The sequence below is a fragment of the Epinephelus moara genome, chromosome 5 (assembly GCF_006386435.1).
Source record: "Epinephelus moara isolate mb chromosome 5, YSFRI_EMoa_1.0, whole genome shotgun sequence".
Taxonomy (NCBI): Eukaryota; Metazoa; Chordata; class Actinopteri; order Perciformes; family Serranidae; genus Epinephelus; species Epinephelus moara.
This window is the reverse complement of record NC_065510.1, coordinates 30,685,804-30,704,447: the sequence shown is the minus strand read 5'-3', so window position 1 is coordinate 30,704,447 and position 18,644 is coordinate 30,685,804. Positions and strand designations below refer to the sequence as shown.

The 18,644-nt window shown below is 44.4% G+C and overlaps 2 protein-coding genes across 3 annotated transcripts in view; one reads left to right on the top strand and one right to left on the bottom strand.

Annotated features, from left to right (window-relative positions):
• Positions 1–662: 662 nt before the first annotated feature.
• Positions 663–9,000, top strand: mcrip2 (MAPK regulated corepressor interacting protein 2). Its single transcript, XM_050044208.1, has 5 exons — positions 663–1,291; positions 1,447–1,516; positions 3,596–3,729; positions 6,365–6,472; positions 8,547–9,000. The coding sequence occupies exons 1-5, from the start codon at positions 1,237–1,239 to the stop codon at positions 8,615–8,617; spliced, it is 438 nt and encodes a 145-aa protein (XP_049900165.1). The 5' UTR covers positions 663–1,236; the 3' UTR covers positions 8,618–9,000.
• A 137-nt stretch (positions 9,001–9,137) lies between these two features.
• Positions 9,138–18,644, bottom strand: part of slx4 (SLX4 structure-specific endonuclease subunit homolog (S. cerevisiae)) — a 16,412-nt gene continuing 6,905 nt past the window's right edge. Inside the window, exons 8-14 of one of the 2 annotated variants that reach the window (XM_050044191.1) lie at positions 18,074–18,267; positions 17,633–17,779; positions 16,779–16,948; positions 14,106–16,513; positions 11,884–11,983; positions 11,336–11,659; positions 9,138–9,853 (exon numbers count right to left, since the gene is read on the bottom strand). In XM_050044191.1, coding sequence (XP_049900148.1) covers positions 9,472–9,853; positions 11,336–11,659; positions 11,884–11,983; positions 14,106–16,513; positions 16,779–16,948; positions 17,633–17,779; positions 18,074–18,267 — 3,725 coding nt within the window. In that variant the 3' untranslated portion in view covers positions 9,138–9,471. The remainder of the gene's footprint in view (positions 9,854–11,335; positions 11,660–11,883; positions 11,984–14,105; positions 16,514–16,778; positions 16,949–17,632; positions 17,780–18,073; positions 18,268–18,644) is intronic. The other variant, XM_050044192.1, reaches the window with a different exon arrangement.

Sequence of the window (18,644 nt, the reverse complement as noted above, 5' to 3'; positions counted from 1 at the left end):
TATGGTCTACCTGTGAAGAGTCTGGCAGCAGCATTCTGAACCAGCTGGAGGCCGGACAGAGAGGACTGACTGATACCGGTGTACAGAGAGTTACAGTAGTCTAAACGGGAGGAGATAAGAGCGTGAGTGACTGTCTCCAGGTCTTTGAGGGAGAGAAATGGCTTGATTTTGGAAATGGTGTGAATTTTGCTTGCGATCATCAGTGAAATTATAATGTTTCAGAAACCATGACCAGAGTCATCCAGTCCTTATAACCAAAGTGAGAACTATGTCTGTGTACCACGTTTTCAGTGGGTGTCTGTTTCCGTCAGGGTTGTCCCTTGTCACTGACTCTGTGATACTTAAGAATAAAGTCTCAAGGCACAGCCTTGGGGGAGGAAAACATGTGGTTTTGGGACCTCAGTGTTGTGCCTCTGCTCATTGCAGTTACACCTCCAAAACACTAGTCGGCAGCAGAGGTTTCTGTAAAGTGCTGTAAATATGGCTTAATAGAGACAATTTCAAACAAAAGTACACAAATCAGCTTCGAGATGTGGTGTTGCTTTTGTGATAAAAATCCTATTGTCAAATTGGCTTCAACAGAGGGTTTATGTAAATGGTGTTTTATTTTGAAAATTCCGACCGGAAGTCGTACTTGTCATTCAGGCTGGCTTGACGCTGGCCAAGCGTTGTAGCTTTCCGTCCTGATGAAAATATCAAAGTGTGCAGTGTCCTTGTATTCTGTCACAGAGCGGAGGTATAGCAGCCAGTGGCGAAGCATCAGCGGAGCAGAGAGGGCTGACTGTCCGGCCTGGAGTGTCACTGTCCTCGGACGTCAGGAACCATAAGGTCCCCCCTCTGACTGACTGATCCCCGGCTTGTGGAGCCGCTTTCTCCTTGGATGACCTACACGCAACCTCTCGCAGGAGCAGCGGACGTCGGTTCATTACAGCTGAACACCTGCTGGTTAGGAGGTGCAGCGGGGTGCGTATTAATACACAGCGGGCAACAAGTCAGACGTGTGCGTTGCAGGCTTCAGGCCGACTGTGGAGCAGCTGACCTGGGGAGCAAAACACGGCACGCTGCCAAATTCTGTCCCCCATCGTGGCTGAGTCAGGAGGAGCGGACAGAAGACTGTGCGTCAGGAGGAGCGGACAGAGGACTGGAAGTTACACAGCTGACAATCAATGCGTACACCTGATCATTTGAGCAGACAGACAGGTCTTTAAACGCAGACAGGAATATCTTGGCGTTCACATGATGTACACAATCACCAGAGGTCCCAGCAAACTTGTTACACAACGGAGGACAGGTTGGTGAATGGATCTGTTATCTAAAGCATGATGCAATGTCACATCAGATTGTCTCTGTAGCATGAAGGAGAAGTTTTGGGTCATTGCAACAGTGAAACAGCTCACTGTGTCATGTAGAGCAGGGAAACAATTTAACCCGGATTTTGTCTTAAAGGTCCCACACAACAGATCGAGAGCAAATTCAGCGACTTGAAGCTCAAGCCGACGTCTTGGCTCTCAACAAAGTAAGTAGCTCCTCTTAGTTTTGTCTTGGTGTCTTTATTGTAAGATCATGTACGACTTCTGGTAGCGACTTAGGCCCTAAAATACTCTGTCAGCACGTGCGCTGTGAGTGCGATCATGTAACACATCGGTAACTTGGGTAACTACTCTGCATCCATTATCGGACACTAAACTTTCCCCAGCAGTGTCTCAGCCCCGCACCGGCGATACCGTCTATTACCGCGTGACCTTGCGCGAGATGACCGACTGATCTTCTACCTGTCACCGTGTATCCACGGTCTGTACAGCCGGTTTATCACCTTGGGTCCCACGTGCCCTCTCGTGGCTTTATAAACAAGAACTGCTGGTTTTGTGCCCCCTTCAGGTGCTGCTCGGAAATATCAAGGTTTAGAAGATACGTAACTTGCCATGAGGGGAGACCGGGGATGGTTGTAACATGTTTGACACTTGTGTCTGTGTCTTGGGACTCTTTTAAGACAGTGTGTTCAGAATGTGATACAAACTAGTTATGTGTGTCTGCCATTAAATGGACTAGCTCTTTGTAGCACAAACAGATAATGCAGGTTTAGTGTCAAACACAAGGAGTGAAATGATATATTTCACCATACTATGGGTTAATTGTAACACAATTGTAACATGAATGATAATGAATAATTATGAAATAAGAATTATGACAAAAGCTTAAGAGATTAAAAGCTTTTTATTCAACACTTAAATTGCTTTTTAACATAATTTGTGTGTGTGTGTGTGTGTGTGTGTGTGTGAGTGAATGTATGAGTGGAGGTTGTTACATTTTTTCATGTTACAACTAATCCTTGCAACACCAAATTAACTCACCATATTACTAACACAAATGACTTGCATGAAAGACGTCTACACAGACACATAATAAACGATATTTAAGTGTGGTGAATTCAACTACAAAGCAGGCAGTGCTATTACAAAAGTAACTCAAGTAAAAAAAAATAAAAAATACTTTTTTCTACCTTGAAATTCCTTTTTCCCTTAAAAATTTGGCCTTGTCTGCCATAGGGTGCTAATCCTCACGAGTCAGTCCTTTCCAGATGTTCAGCCTGTCCCTGTGAATTCTGTGCGACCCATCCTCTCACCCCAACATTATGACATATTTTTATATTTAAAACAGGTACAATCTAATGTCATTGTAGAGCTGTGTGCAGTGTATTGGTTCGCACAGCCCACCTCTCACTGTTAATCATGAGACTACTGCAGCGGGCCTGGGACATAAAGACACCCAGTGACACGGCTAAGTGTTAGCATCACACAGCTAACGCTACTCCATGTAGCGACAGAGTCGTTTTGGTGTACGGTGTAAGAATAACAGCTTGGTGTTGGATGTTAACTGCTACCGCAACACTTCTGTCCATGTACTAAAATATGTTATGTAATATGATGAATATGTATACCAGGCAGAGAGAGCAGCTCACGGAGACGGTCCACTGTGGTGCTGATCAGCTGTTGTAACCTTACAGGGTGAAACCTATTGTAGGAGAAGTAAATGCAGCTGGTGATTTATGCTTCAACAGCAAGCCTCAGTTGACCAGAATGCATTGCAACTGCAACATGTGTTGCATTTTAAGTAAAGATGCAAGTCTTTCCTTCTCTCCACTGTTACAAACTCGTGTGATCTTACAGTTGCATGTTGGAGATGTTGATTGACATTGTGGGGTAAACAAAGTAACATTTGTTCATGTAAGCAGAAATAAACAAAGCCAAAACGCAGTTGTCTTTCTGTATGCAAATCAGTTTCTCTGATCTCCCCGGTTTGAAGCTCTGAAGAGCGGCATTGTTTGTTTTGTCAAATTACTATGAATGAACCGTCATGCTCAGTTCCTTGTAAAGCTAAATACATAACCTGAGGCTAGCAGCATCACCACATGGTGTCAACACTAAGCACATTTAAACACCTGTCGGCCAACAATGAAGTGTGAAATTATCCGTCAGCCAGCATCATTTCTTTCCATCACAGCTGAGCTGAACTCTTGTGGCGTTGTTGTGATGCAGGCCATCCCCAATCCCCAAGCTAATGTCCTTTTTAATATCTCTCTGTCTGATCTCCGCAGCTCTCCGCCCCCAAAGATCGTGTTCAATCGTCTGAACGGGAAGCGCTACCACGGTGCAGCCACACAGAAGACCGCCAGCCCGGCAGAGGGATTCACTCCTGCACATGAAGAGAACGTCAGATTTGTGTATGAAGGTGAGGGTCACAGGATCAACAGATGAGTGGATGTGAGTCACAGTCTTAAGGTCAGACCTCCAGGGCCAATCCTGAAGCCGGTAGAGATCGGAGGTCTTTCTCTCAAGCTTACAAGGTCAGAGGTTGAGAGATTTGACTCTTGGACATGGTGGTGGGCAGATAATCTTTTGCTTTCTGTCTTTTTATCTCAGTTCTATAAAACAACTTCCTGACTGAGCAGCTATGGTACAGCAAGGGAACACTGGTCGATGTCTGTGGGTTAAAAACAGCAAAAATAAGGGTGCCTGACAGTGTGCCTCTTCAGTTAGAGCTAGCTGATCAACAGGACATTTTTCAGCAGCTATTTCTGCCAGTGTCAAATATCTGCTGGTTCCAGCTGTTCAAATGTGAAGATTTGCTGCTTGTCTTTGTCATTTGTGATAGTAAACTGAATATGTGTGAGTATTTGTCCATTTGTCAGACAAAATAAACAGTTTAAAGACGTAATCCTGGACTCTTGGAAGCTGCGATGGGCAGTTTTCATAATGTTTTCATATTCTATCAGACATAAAACAGTAGATAAAATTCTAGCAGATTAACTGATATTAAAGGATCATTGCTTGCAGAACCTATTTTCAATTTTCAGCAGCTGTATTTCACTTTATCAGCAATGTTATGTTAATGTAGAAAATGAAACAGAAGCAGTGTTTTATACAGTATACAGTCTACCATGTATACAGTTAGATGTGGTGTGAAAAGTAGGAGATTGCTAGTAAGACTTTACTCCAGAGGTGGGACCAAGTCATTGTTTAGCAAGTCACGAGTAAGTCTCATGTCTCTGCACTCAGGTCAGGAAAAAAAAAGTCAAACATCACAAACACATATAAAAAATATTGGACCAAGTCAAGGTTTGCTAGTAGCAACTTAGTCTCAAGTCTTTGCACTCAAGTCCCAAGTTCTAAACTCAGAGTTTCGAGTCCTAAACAAGTTATAATGTGCTATTCACCAAATGTGATGCCATTTTAACAGCAGAGTATAAATATATTGGATTTATAATAATCATGAGTGCTTTTTAAAATTTCTTAAAAAAATTTTGGAAGTTGTTGCATCTGTGTCTGGAAATTTCAACTCACACATTTTGCACACTGCAGTTTGTTTTTTGTTGATCACTGTTTAGTTTTTGTACGCAAACAAAATAATCTTTTGGTGTCATTTTCTTCAACTGACGCTCAGTAATGTTACATTAGTTCTTCATGGTTCTCCCCCGCAATTTAATGGGTGCTGTCAGATTGGTTCAAACAAAGTGAATCTCAAGACATTAACGCAAGTTGATTCAGGAAATGAAGGGAAATAAATTGATTGAGTCGTAACTTACTTTATAAAGGACATAGTTTTTAATCTTTGGACTTGGAGGAAGTATTTTCAAGTCAAAAGGCTCGAATTCAAGTGAAGTCACAAGTCACTGGGGTTTAAGTCTTAGTTGAGTTGCAGGCCTACTTTGATATTATCAAGTCGAGTCTCAAGTCGTCAGATTTGTCACTCAAATCTGACCCGAGTCCATACCTCTGCTTTACACTGAGCTACGCCAAATCTTGAGTAGTTACGTTCTTATCCTCACATTATCTACTGACTATTAATTTTCTTTAGACCACTTGTTAGAGAATCATTAATTATCAGTTAGTGGTTTGTGTCTCACTAATTCCTTAGTAATTACTCAGAAGTCTAAAGTCTTACAGTAAAAAACACCATTGTGTGCACCTTTTGATACACCGTAAACATGTTGTGTGTACAGCCACACATTAACTCAACGCTGTCTCAGCTCCTCAGCAGTTACAAATGAACCTAAATATACAAACAAACCAACAGCAGCCTCACGCAGAAAATGAATGTGGCACGAGAGTGTTTCAGAGAAGTTAAAGTCATTAAAACCCAACAGTGATTAAAAATCCCGGCCCTGCGCCACTCTCCCTGTCTTGAAGTTTACCCAGCATGCTCCACTTGCTGGCCAATACTTCATGCCCTGGTGGAAATGAATGACTTGCAGAGCTGAATCGGCATGAACCAGTTATCTGTGTTGCTCTTGGACCGCCGCCTGCACAGACCGCTCTGTGGTGTCCTTTTGTGACCTCCGGCGCGTCCTGTCGACTTGTTTTAAGATAGAAAACCTGATGGCTCTCACTCGAGCTGAACATGTTCACCGTGACGACAAATGTCACCTCCGAACATACAGCTGGTTTATTCGTTCTTTGACATCAACACGTTAGTTTAAGTTGGACTGCTCCACCTGTGAGCAAACAATGTGCTGCAGACAGTTTGTGTGCAAGGCGAGACGAGGACTCTTCCACTGCGACAAAACCATGAGGCTTATCAGGGGTGAAGCTGGGAGACCTTCATCCACGGCAAATAAAACACACACCGCAGACCAAATTAGCCTTCACACAACTATTTACATTATCCTGAAAGGGGTCAGTGCTGTGCAGATGTTGCCTCCTCTGATCCAGTGTCAGGGCTAAGTTCAGAAATGTAGAAAGAAAAGTTAATTAGTTATATTTTATACCTCCTATTAAAAAGCCTACATGCAGGGAGCAGCCAGATTCCCGTTGACCAAGTTAGCATCTCAGTTAATTCAGCATACATTCTATGTGTTTGCTTGCAGCATGGCAGGAGGTGGAGAGGAAGCTGGGAGACGGGGACAATGGGGAGTCATCTGACAGCCAGGCGCCCATTCAGTACACTGAGAAGACTCCCGGTGCTGCGATGAAGAGTAAGTACCTGCATCTCCTCTCTCCACCTTAACACAGGGTGTCATTTTGATTAGCACAATACTACAACAAAGTGAATCCACTCTCGTTAAATCTCACTACTCACAGTTTTACGGCATCCGAAAACAGATAACCTTCTTCCTACTTTGTAACCCTCTGAACTTTGAACCAGTCATCCTGCCGTGTTTTTATTATCCCCGGTTAGTTAAACACCAGAGGAAAGGTGAACGACTGCTCTCATTTTCTCCGCACTTATCACATGAGGTGTTTTTTTTTTTGGCTCAGCTTTATCTGTAGCCAGAGGTTAACTGTTGTAATAATCTGCTTTAATTTTTAACTCTTCGTCGGTGTATGAGAACCTGGCTGTTCCAGATAAACCAGCCGAGACCGCTGATTGTAGCAGTGTGTCTTGTCTTGCCTCACACACACACGTCTGCTCCGGTTCCTTCCCTGGCACACTGCCCTCAGAGGTTGTAACAGATTCACTGAAGAGTAAAAGGGACATTTCTTGTATTTTACTGTGGATTTGAGGCACTTGTATTCTTTAGCGACACTAGCGCCGTGGTTCTGTGGATGGCTTTGTCAGCTGGTGGGTTGGATCAAGACTGGAATATCTCAATAACTTTTACATAGATGGCGGCAAAAGTTCGTACAGACATTCATGATCCCCAGAGGATGAAGTCTACCTTTAGTGCCACCATGAGGTTGAAAAGTGTGGTTGTGGTTTTGGGTGAAATGTCTCAATGACTAGTGGATGGATTGCCATTAAATGTATTCATGTTGTCCTCAGATTGAACTCCAAGAACTTGTTTAACCCTCTGACTTTTCATTTATCATCGGGTCAACACCGGTTTATGATTAAATACCTGCTAACTGATGACATCCCCATCCGCTTCAGCTGTACTTTGTGCTTTAGCATATGTCAGCATGCTAACACACTAAACTCAATTGGTGAACATTATACCTGCTAAACATCATGTTAGCATGCTGATGTTAGCATTTAGCTCAAAGCACCACTATGCTCTAGTACAGCCTCACAGAGCTGCTAGCATGAGTGTAGACTCTAAGTCTTGTTTAAAATGATCAGCCACAAAATTAAAACCACTGACAGGTGAAGAAAACAACATTAATCCTCTTGTTACTGTTATCTGCTGAGAAACTTTTGGTCCTGGCATTCATGTTGATGCCACTTTACATGCTCCAAACGCAAGTGCCTTCCTCTTATGGCAACGGTACAAAATCCGATGGCAGTAGCCCCCCAAACAGGACAATGTGCCACGCCACACCACAAAGACTGCTCAGGAATGGCCCGAAGAACGTGACAAAAAGCTCAAGGCATCGCCACTCAAGCATCCCTGGGACATGCCGGTACCCCAAAGACAAGTCTGATCCACGGTGGGGCCACCTTTGATCGGACTTGGCTCTGACCTGTCAGACCATGGACATGGGAGGTCTGGGGTGTGTCCCATGGAGTCTGGTACCTAACCGATGGTGGCAGATCCTTGGAGTCCTGTGGGCTGAGAGATAGGCTACCTGCACATCCTCATGTACGCTCGAATTGGGATCAAGGAAATTTGGAGGCCACGTCCATGCCTTGAGCTCTTTGTCACGTTCCTTGAGCCATTCCTGAGCTGTTTTGCAATGTAGCATGGCGCACTGTCCTGCTGGGGGGTCACTGCCATTGAGGAGTGCTATTGTCATGAGCGGGTGGTGTGTGTCAATGAATGAGAAGACTCAAGGGTCCCTAGCAGAACATTGCACTGTAACAAGATGATCAATGTCACTTCCACCGTCAGTGGTTTTAATGTTTTGGCTGATGGGTGTATAAACATCTAATCTTTTGGGACAAGATGAGCAACAACCCCAATAAAAACAACAGTAACAGCTGTAATAAGTGACTCAATCAGTAACTGAGTATAGTAATACACTTCCATACTTATACCTCTTGTTGTCCTAAAATGAATTTGACTTTAGTATCCATGTGACAAAGTCAATAATTAATGAACAAGATGAATCAATCATAGAACATGATTATGCTTTAATTCTTCATCCCCTCTGTTGTCTCTTCCTGTGCAGACTTTGTGCCCATAGATCTGGAGGAGTGGTGGGCCCAGCGCTTCCTTGCCAACATTGCCAACCTGTCATGACTGGGTGAGGCTTTGAGCCAAGACAGGAAGCACCGCGCTGATGCTCCACAGTGAGGGCGTCGTGAGGGTGAAGAGGAGGCGAAGCGAGTCTCCGAGACTTGCGGTGCGAAAAGGTCGCGTGTAATTTGGAATCTGATTCGATGCCCTGCGCTTCACGCTGCTGTAGAGCGAGAAAAAACACTGGGTGCACAACACAAACCCTCTGACAGCGCTGACGTGATTGTGCTGCTACAAAGGACCCGCCTCTACTTGAATGACGTATCGGATAGAAGTTGTGAGAACCCTGCCTCCTTTCTCAAGTGTTCTCAGCTGTATGTACATCTTGGCTGATCTTTGGATATAAATCTGTTGAAAAGCAAAAAAAGTAAAATGTTTTTCAAAAATTTCTTGTCTGATGGAATTTGTAATTAGGAAATATTTTAGTGAATTTTTTGTCCCTATGAGGCACATTTATGATCATGATAGTACCTGGCTGGGTTGTAAGATTATTTTTATACCATCACATACATAAATTGTGTGAAATTTACATAGCGAGACGAGAGTGAATCAAAGCTAAGGAACCGTTTGCGACAGTGAACCATAGAAACATTTACCATTTTTTAATTTTCACATTTTCACACTGGGTTCATAATGCAACATTTCAAACAAACTTAAATTATAAAACTTTTCCTGAGGAAATATTTGTATTTTTACATAGTTTTAAACAAACTGGTAAAAGTCCTTCTGGTACCAGCTGTCCAAGAACAGCTGTTCTCATGGCTTCTTCTGCTTCAAGTTATTGTCACACCAAAGCACTTTAATAAAACCTGCCGCCTCTCAGTTTCTACTCAAACCTTCCTTGCATTCAAAAAGTTTTAAATCATAGCTGTAATAGCCTTTTTCCTGCCTGCTGTGCTTCCACCCGCGACCTTTGCCCCCTTGCCTGTCTTCCTGCCGCGCCTGCGGCTGGGTGCGGAGTGGCCCAGCTTGGCTGTGGTGAAGGTGATGCACTGGGAGTCCAGGTAGTCTGCCAGCTTGACGGCACCTAGGCGGATCCCTGCTGCTTTGAGTCGCTCCTGGAGCTGGGACAAGACCAGAGGCTGGTACTGGAGGATCTGACTGTACAGTGCGGAGTCAGACAGGATGAAGGAGCGCACAGCCTGGAGGCGATCCTGAAGGCGGTTCGCTGACTGGGAGGCAGAGATGCCACCGTCGCTGTCTGAGTCGGAGGAGAGGCACAGCTCTGGGTTGGACCTGCTGAGAGACAGCAAAGTGGTTAGACGCACATAACGAATTTATGATATTTTTATTCAAAGCTATAGGTACCATATTTATGTGACAGTTACACACTGTCTTACAACCTGAATTTAAAAAGAAGCTGGAAGGAGTGTTAGGCTTCTCTTAACACTCCAGTGTGAAGGATTTAAGATTCAAGATAGCCTTTATTGTCATTGTACAGACACCTATACAACGGGGGGATATGTTTGCAAAAATGGAATATAACACAAGTGTGTTTTCATTAGTGTATAATCATCTGAAAATAAGAATAGTTGTGTTTTGTTACCTTAGAATGAGCAGTTTATATCTACAAAGGGAGTGGGTCCAGAACTACACACTGGCTCTAGATGGGGCCATTCACAGTTTTAGGCGCCACTAAATTCCCTTAAATCTTACACACTGCTCCTTTAAATCTTATAAGTATGCCTCCAAAAATGTTGTGTCAACTGGAAACACTAACTGCTCACAAGACAAGTTGAAACTTGATTCCAAAGACAGTATACTTCATAAACGTGAATGAATGCTGCCAACTAGAGCTGGATCTAACAATTACTCTCAGAAGAGATTGTTTTCTTAAATATCATTTTGTCAATCAAATGTAAAAAAATAAAACAAACACCTAATGAGCCTAATGTCACATATATAGACATGTAAGAGGTCGACTGATTTTTAAAGGTCAACATAATAATGGTAGTTTGTAGCAGGAGAAAGCAGATAGCTGCTGGACTGTGGAAACGAGGGCTTTTAATTTGAAATAGAAAGTGGTGGCATTCACTCAGTCACATTTTCAGGGTTATAGTGCTGCCCCCACTGCTGGGGTTCAGCCAGAAACTTCATGTTAATGTGCCTTAAAATGAACAGTACATTCAGACAGAGGCCAGAAGGGACCTGCTGTCTCTGGAGCTGTACCCACTGCTCCGGTTGGATCACGTCCCTGTGTGACTGGTGGAGGCTGCCTAGCCATCGGCCACTAGTGAGCCAAGTTCTGCTGATAATGATAGTTTGTAAATTGTCCTCTTGGTGCCACTGTGCCTTTGGTGCCACGCTAATACACATGACTTGTTTTGGTTGACCAAAGTCCAAAACCCAAAGATACTGAATTTACAATTATATGCAACAAAGCAAAGGAGAAAAAACTTAAATTTAAGATACCAGAAAAAGTTTGACAGTTTTTCTCAAAGCTCACTCAACTATTGCACTCGATTATTACAGTCTTTGCCAGCCTCTGTTACATATTTTTCTATATTTTGTATGTCATTGTATTTTAAAGGACACCACATTGGTACAACCTGTGCAGGTGTGTGCTGTGTGACAGGACTTCTACTGATGCCATCATTTGAACATGAGTGTACAAAATATTGACTGATGTCTCCGAAAATATGCCTGGCAACAAAAACAGAACGTTCGATGCCTTAAGCATGCGGTTACGAGATGATCCACGCACTTAAACGCACACAGTACCTTTCAGATTCTTCACTGGCAGCAGTTGAGGAGGTGCTGGAGCCCTGAGAGGCAGACAGCAGCTCTGCTTCCCCCTCTCTGTTGGCTTTCAGAGGGGAAATGGCAGCGGGGGCTCTCGGCTCTTTAAACTTCACTCTCTGGGTGCAGGAGACAGGCCTGTTGCCAGGAGCCTCTGAACCAGTGGACGGCTGCTTCGTCCGAACTGTGCGGCCCGCTGACGGCGCCTCGTCCTCAGAGTCAGAGCTGACCAGCTGGTGGGTGTACTGGTGGATCTCCTTCAGTTTGAGGATCATCTGGCGCTTCGGTAAAGGCCGAACACCAAACCTGCACGGGAAAGGAAAGTAAGTGAGGACAGACGAACTAACAGATGGACGGGAGGAAAGCAGCCTGAGATAGAGTGCAGAGCCAGATAGACTAAGTTAACAGAGACACAGCAGGAGGTAACTGGATAGGCTCCTCAGTTAATTGCCTTTATTAGACAAAAACACAGTGGCCCTTCGTCACCCTTTCTGTAACGTCAGGGCTGGGATGAGAGTGAACCTGCTGACCTGTTGAGCTTGTTCTTGAGCTCCGGTGTGTCCATGTCAGAGTAGTGGGGCAGTGGGGTGATGGGCACCAGGGTGTGCCGTCTTTTATTGTGTGATGTCACTGTGGAGACACAAACAGGAAGACATTATTTAAGACTACAGTCTAATTTACGCACCTGAATTAACACTGTGAGGTATCATTTACACTGTGTTCAGAGCGTAATACTGGTTTAAGTTGATGAACCTGTTTTCCTTCAGTAATTAACCACATTTTACAGTATTTCGAGCAAAACCAAAGGCACACATGGACTAGTTGTTTTTATAGAAAGGTGGGCATATGGACAAACTGTAATTATACTATAACTATTTAGCCAGATTGTGTGACTGAACAAAAGTGTGGCTATGGATGCAGCAGCTTACTGAAATCACTGGGTTCCGGAGCTGCAGTGTTATTCTGGGACTGACACCAAAACCTAAAATCTGCCGCTGACAATATTAGAAAGCTGAAAGATCTCTTAATGAGCAACAAATACTGAGATGTCCCACAATGTTATCTACGTTTGGCCAGTTATCCATGGAATGAAAGTGCTGCACCCAACAAAAAAGGAGGGCTGAAACTAAGGACTGATTTCATTATTGATTCATTTATCCATGAATTTATTGTTTAGTCCATGATGCAGGACAACAACTGCTCCACCAAGCTTAGTTTTAGCAAGGTGCTGAAACATCACTAAGTCCAACTGGTGGAAAAAACCTTCTGCTAAGTTACATCTATGCAGTGTTTCGCTTTGAGCTTTCAGTCTATCAGACCTTCATCAGAGCATACGTGAATCACTGTCCATGAATCACTGAGTCATGTTGATCATGAATCATATTATTAGGTCTTTATGTTCCATAGTTTTGAGTGAGTCAAACATTTTTTTGAGTGTCTTGTCTTGTCCATCCAACAGTTCAAAACCCCCAAAAGTAGTTAATTTACAATGACATAAAAGAGCAGATCCTTATTGGAGAATCTGGAGCCAGAGGATGAGCAGTGTTCTTGGTGACAGTGGGCTTAAAGGTCTCGTGTGCAGGATTTAGTGACATCTAGCAGTGAGGTTGCAGAACTGAAATGCCTCCTGTTTTCCAAGCGTGTAGGAGAACTGAGGTACATGAAGTCCAAAAAACGGGACTGGACCTATCTAGAGCCAGGGTTTGGCTTTTTTTTGTTTAGGGCTAAAAGAGAAAGCATGTCAGACTTCTTTGTAGGACGACCCACTGTGTATCTAGATATAAATGGCTTATTCGAAGGTAACAAACACACAATCTTAGTTTCAGTTGATTTTAAACTAAAGAAAACACACTTATTATATTATAATGGCATATATTAATATTAAATACCATTTATCCCAACACATGCCCCTAAACCCAACACACTGGAACTCTAAGCATTTAATTAGAGCTGATACAAAATGTGGGTTAATTGATATGTTTGAGAGAAATTTAAATTAGCAGCTATTTTAACTGCTTATTGAGTCATTTTTTTCCAACCAAAACACCTTCTGTGACAGTAAAGTACAGTACCAGTTTGTAGGGCTGCAACGATTAGTCGACTAATTGATGACTAATCGATGATTAATTGACTATAAAAGTACCCCAAAAGACTCTTATTGCAGCTTCTTATGTTCAGATATTGGCAGCTTTACACACTCTCCCATGACGGTGAACTAAAACCCTTTGGCGTGAGTACAAAACAAGATGACATGATTTTGGGGTTTGGGAGAGACAGACCGACATTTTTCAACATTTTAATACATTTTTCGATAAAATGATTAGTCGACTAATCGAAGAAATAATTGACAGATTAGTTGACAATGAAAATAATCGTTAGTTGCAGCCCTACCAGTTTGTTTCTAACTGTTTGTGCACATGTATGAGAGTCTTGGGAATACAATAACTCATGAAGTGAAATACCAACTTCATACTTAGACCACAGACTGCTTTGTAGAGCAGATGATCCAAACACCTTTCAGCAGAAATGTGCATATTAATCGAGGAAATGTGATTCTATCAAACAGCTACAGTTTTACTCTTTAATGCTTTAAGATATGGAAATCATAACCAGTCTCCTGTGAAGGCATGTTGACATTAATCAGCGTATCTGTCTGCTCAAAAAATAATATCACTGTTGGCAGGATGGATTTTTCAAAACCTCAGATACTGAATTCCAGTGACTTACAGAAAGTACAGCAGTCATGACTTACCTGGTGTTTTGAGCTGAACTGAAGGATTCGCCCTCTGAGATAGAGGAAGAGCCTCCTCTTCTTCCTCCTCCCAGCTGTCCCATACTTTGGAGTCCAGGAGGCTGTTGCTGATCTGTGGTGGGGTCCGGGTGGTGGGGTTAGGTGGTGAAGGAGTAAAGGAAAGGTCTGAATGAGCCTGTTCACTGCTGGACGGCTGTGTGCTGTGAGCTTTGGATGCAGTCACACTGCTGTGGCTGTTTAGTAAATGGACACTGTGTTTGGATGGTGAAGGTCGACAGGCGACAGAGGAGGGTGACCTGGCTGTTTCTCGTTGTCCCAGGCTGCGCTCTCCTTGCTGGCTGGATGCTCCGCTGTCCTCCAGCCTCAGACTGAAGCAGCCTGGGTTTGCATCTACGTCTGCACAGGCGTCGAAACCCCACGAGTCGTTGAAAGCTATGGGGGGCTCGTCCATGAAGCTCTGCTGTAAACTGGATTCAGCAGCTTCTGCCAATCCAGTTTCTGCTTCTTCCTTCTCTCCTTTATTTTCACACTCTGTCTCTGCTTCTCCTTCCTCATCTCTAATCCCCTTGCTCTTGAGCTCATCTGTGTTGTTGTGACTGCTGGACTCAACAGAGTGTCGGCTTTGACTAGAGGACCCGCTGTGCCTCTGTGAACTCTGAAGACCTCTGTGAGAGGTAGACGAGGGTGGCTCTGACGGGTCAGACAGGTGGGAGAGATGAAAGCTCCCTAACTCAGTCTTCTCCGGGCTTTCAGATGGCGTCCTATCCTTTCCTTGACTTGTTGACCTCTGCTTATCAAGGGTGCTATGGAGAGGGGAGGTGCCAAAAGGAACGGGGGCCTTATGGAGCTCTGTGTGGAGAGGAGTGCTGCTGTAAGGCTGCAGCTGGGCATGGAGGGGTGTATCCTGTAAGGAAGTCATGGTTGAGGGCTTAGGTTGGCACGGGGGTGCTGCAAGTACTCCTCTATCTTTACTCACATCACAACTAGTGGTTCGTTTAGAAGGAAGGTTGAGATCCAAGCTGGCGCTACTGGTCTCGTTCAGTTTTAATTTGGGAACACTTCCCTGTGTTGGGGCAACGTGGGCAGAAGCTCTGGTTGAACTGTTGGATGTCTGCAGTCTGTTGTTGAGAGGTAAAGCAGGAGAGGAGAAAGCAGAAGATGAGTGTGAGGAAGTGTCGACTCGAGGGAACAGCTGCGTCCTGCACATGCTGCTTTTGGTCTGAGTGGAGCTGGTTGTGGAGCTTCTTACGGGCTGGATCGGTGTGGACGGGATCAGCCAGGACACTTCTGGAGAACAGTCTAAAAGATCCTTGTCATCTAGACGACTTTGAGCCGGCGCTGCAGCTGAATCATGAGGACTAATCTCTACACTACTAGACTGTTTATCCTTGTGGGTAGGTTCATTAGGTTTCAGGACTGGCTGAGGTTTGATCTGGGTGTAGCTCTGCAGGTTCTGGACAGCGCAAGGGGAATTTGGTGAAGGACTGCGGGAACTAAGAACTACCTCAATCTCCTCACTTGAGTCAGATAAAACGATGAGTTCAGGTTCCTTCTTTTCCTGAGACGAATCAGGAGAAAAAGGGACACAGATACTACGAGGACCTTGGCTTTCCCGCTTCAAAGCATCTGTTCCCTCGTCTCCACCACCACCCCAGTCACCCGCTTCACCAGGGGACTGGCCTGGAATAGGCAGGTTGGATGCACTGGGTGGAGGGCTGGGGGAAAGGTCGCCAGCTACGCTTGCTGAAGACTGAAGCAAAGTTCTGCCGGACAGTTCAGATAAGGGTTTATGAGGAGACTGGTGTTGTTGGGATTGAGAAGTGTGTGCCTTAGCAGAGTGGGAAGTAGAAGGTGAAGAGGAAGGCTCTTCTTCCTCGTAGACCCCCCAGGATTCTGAGAAGAGGCGGCTGTAGCTGCGGTCCAGGCTGGGGTCTGGCTCAGGTTGAGATTTTTTCTTTATGCTGAAGCCTGCTGAGCTTTGTCTGGGTTCCGTCAGTTTTGTGAACACTTCTACTCCATCTTCTTCCTCATCTACCCTCTCCTCTTCCTCCTCTTCCATGCTGTCCTTCTCCTCCTCCCTCTTTCTCTGTGTGGCAGCAAACTCATAAATCTCCTCCAGCTCATCCTCATTCACTTTCTCCTCACTGATCTCCCCGTCGCCTGATGCGAGGTCGTCGCCATGATGATCTCCTTCCAAGTCTCTCTCTTTGTCCCTTCCTCCGTCTGTGTCCGTGCCCTCATCGTCTTCATCTTCCTCACCCCACATGGAGCGTAGCAGCACCATGAGGGCCTGGTCTGTTTGGTTGTTGACATTCTCCTCCTGGTTTATGTAGTCCTCCTCGTCCCCTGAAGGCGCTGCATCCTCTTGGTGGAGCTCACAAAGCTGCTGTAGCTCCTGCAAGTCAAACCTTAACAAACACAACAAGAGAAGAGAGGAGTCACAACGCTGGAGTTAACCATAGGAATGTTTAAATAATTTTCATATACATGCTCTTGGACTTGACCTGTTATGAACTATTCAGTAAAATCCGAGCTGATGCTTTACACTTTACCCTGCTCAGCATGAAATACAACACATCCGATCAAAAACCTGAGGGTCAACAGATAAGCTTGTCCAGAGGTGGACCAAAACTTTTGATTCCAAAGACAAAAATGGTATAGATGCATAAAAACCTGGATGCCAGTTCCAGCACGTGAGGACGAAGTGATTCTGGGATGGCGCAGCGAGCTGTGTAGAGATACCGCAGCAAAGCAAACACCGCCTGTCCCGGGATGTCATTCATCAACACCCTCTGGGCCGCAGGCATGCCTTCCTCCCGTACCCCAAAACCACTTTCATGAACCTGTGAAAGGAGCAGAGGATGAAGGAGAAACGATGATGGAATGTTAAAATGTATTTAATTTAACAAACTAAATGTTTATGTGACAGACTTAAGTCTTTATATCCTGCGTCCTCTTCCACTTATACTACTGTACATGTATGATTTAACAGCTGTCCATGAAAATGGACTTATACATATTAAACACAGTCCTGGGCCACGGTCAAATAGTCTTTTTTTGCTTAGGAAGGTTCCTCACTGAGTGAAATGACCCAGAAGTATCTATGTCGCAGCCATGATGAGAGCTGGTCAAATTTTCTAAATGCTAAACAGAGGAGCTTCAGTGCTTCCTTTCTTTTCTCCTTTAGCATGGAGTGCACTGGACCATCCTTTATGAAAGTAGAGGAGATAATGCCGTCCCACAGTTCCATGTGGCAGCAACACTTTAAAGTGACCCACGTCATTGACATCTGCCGTCCATAATTATGTAGCCTTGTATAAGTACAGTCGGATTCTCTTTTCCTAAGACCTTATGCACTCTCCTTCACATCTTTTCTTGACCTCATGACGTTTTCCATAGAGGTTATGGAAAAGTGGCGAGAAAAAGACACATAATGTTTTTGTTTTTTTAACTATTCGTCTGCAGCCTTGGTTCATATATTTGCAGGGTTGTGCCTTGCAGCAACACACACACTGATAAATTGTTACCATTTCTGCCAGCAGGGGGCATCGAGCATACACCATGAAGGAATGAGCAAAATAGACCTCTCCGCTGTCCACCTGGAGCTGCAGGTCACTGAGCTGAGGGTTGTTCACCATGCTGCTCAGGTTTGATGCAAGTCTGGACAGCGCCACCTACAGAGGAAACACCAGCAGGAAACACTTGGGGTCAGTGCACTGCAGATTTAATATGTAAATGCACCAAGAGTGCACAACAGACAAGATGTGCCATGTGGCATGTATCATCTCAGTTTGGAAAATCTCTGTCAGAAAACATAAAGGACTTACAGGACTGTGATGCAGAGACATGCATCCAAAGAGACAAGAGATACTACACAGAAATGCAGCTGATGAGATGAAGTCAGAGACAAAGTATGAAAAAGATCAGAATTCAGGATGCAGGTTGAAAATGTCAGAATAAGGTCTTACTGATCGGTGGCCGCTTCCGTCTTTATCCGCCCCTGCCTGAACAGTTGTCCTCCTCTCTCGGCTGCGGGCAGCATCTGAATGTGTGTGTGTTGTGTCTGGTAGGAAGCCGCTCACACAGAAGTCAGCCTGCTCCTCCGACTCCTCCAGGACGAAGCCGCTCAGACGGAGATTTGTGTTCTGACTGACACTTTTGTCTGTGAGAACAAAGACAATCAGGAACCTGAACTGATGACCAATTAAGTCACTATGTAATAGGACTGGGCGATATGGGCTAAAAAAAAAATCTCCGATTTCACGATTTAAATCGATTTTTTCCCCTCCTAGTTAAAAAAAAAAATTGCGGCCTGGTAGCACATACCTGGAGTCCAAAACTTTCAGCATGTTAATAAACCCTGGCTTTTCCACGGTAGCCTATATATGGGCACCACATCTCTTGCAATATACATGGCAACTGCATCTGTGATCGCTTTCCACCGGACCCCTTTCTTATCATAGGCCTATGGCAGTGTTTCCCCTTCCATCATATTGGATCACAACAGAAGTCATTTAAGGTTACCTTTCCTATAGAACA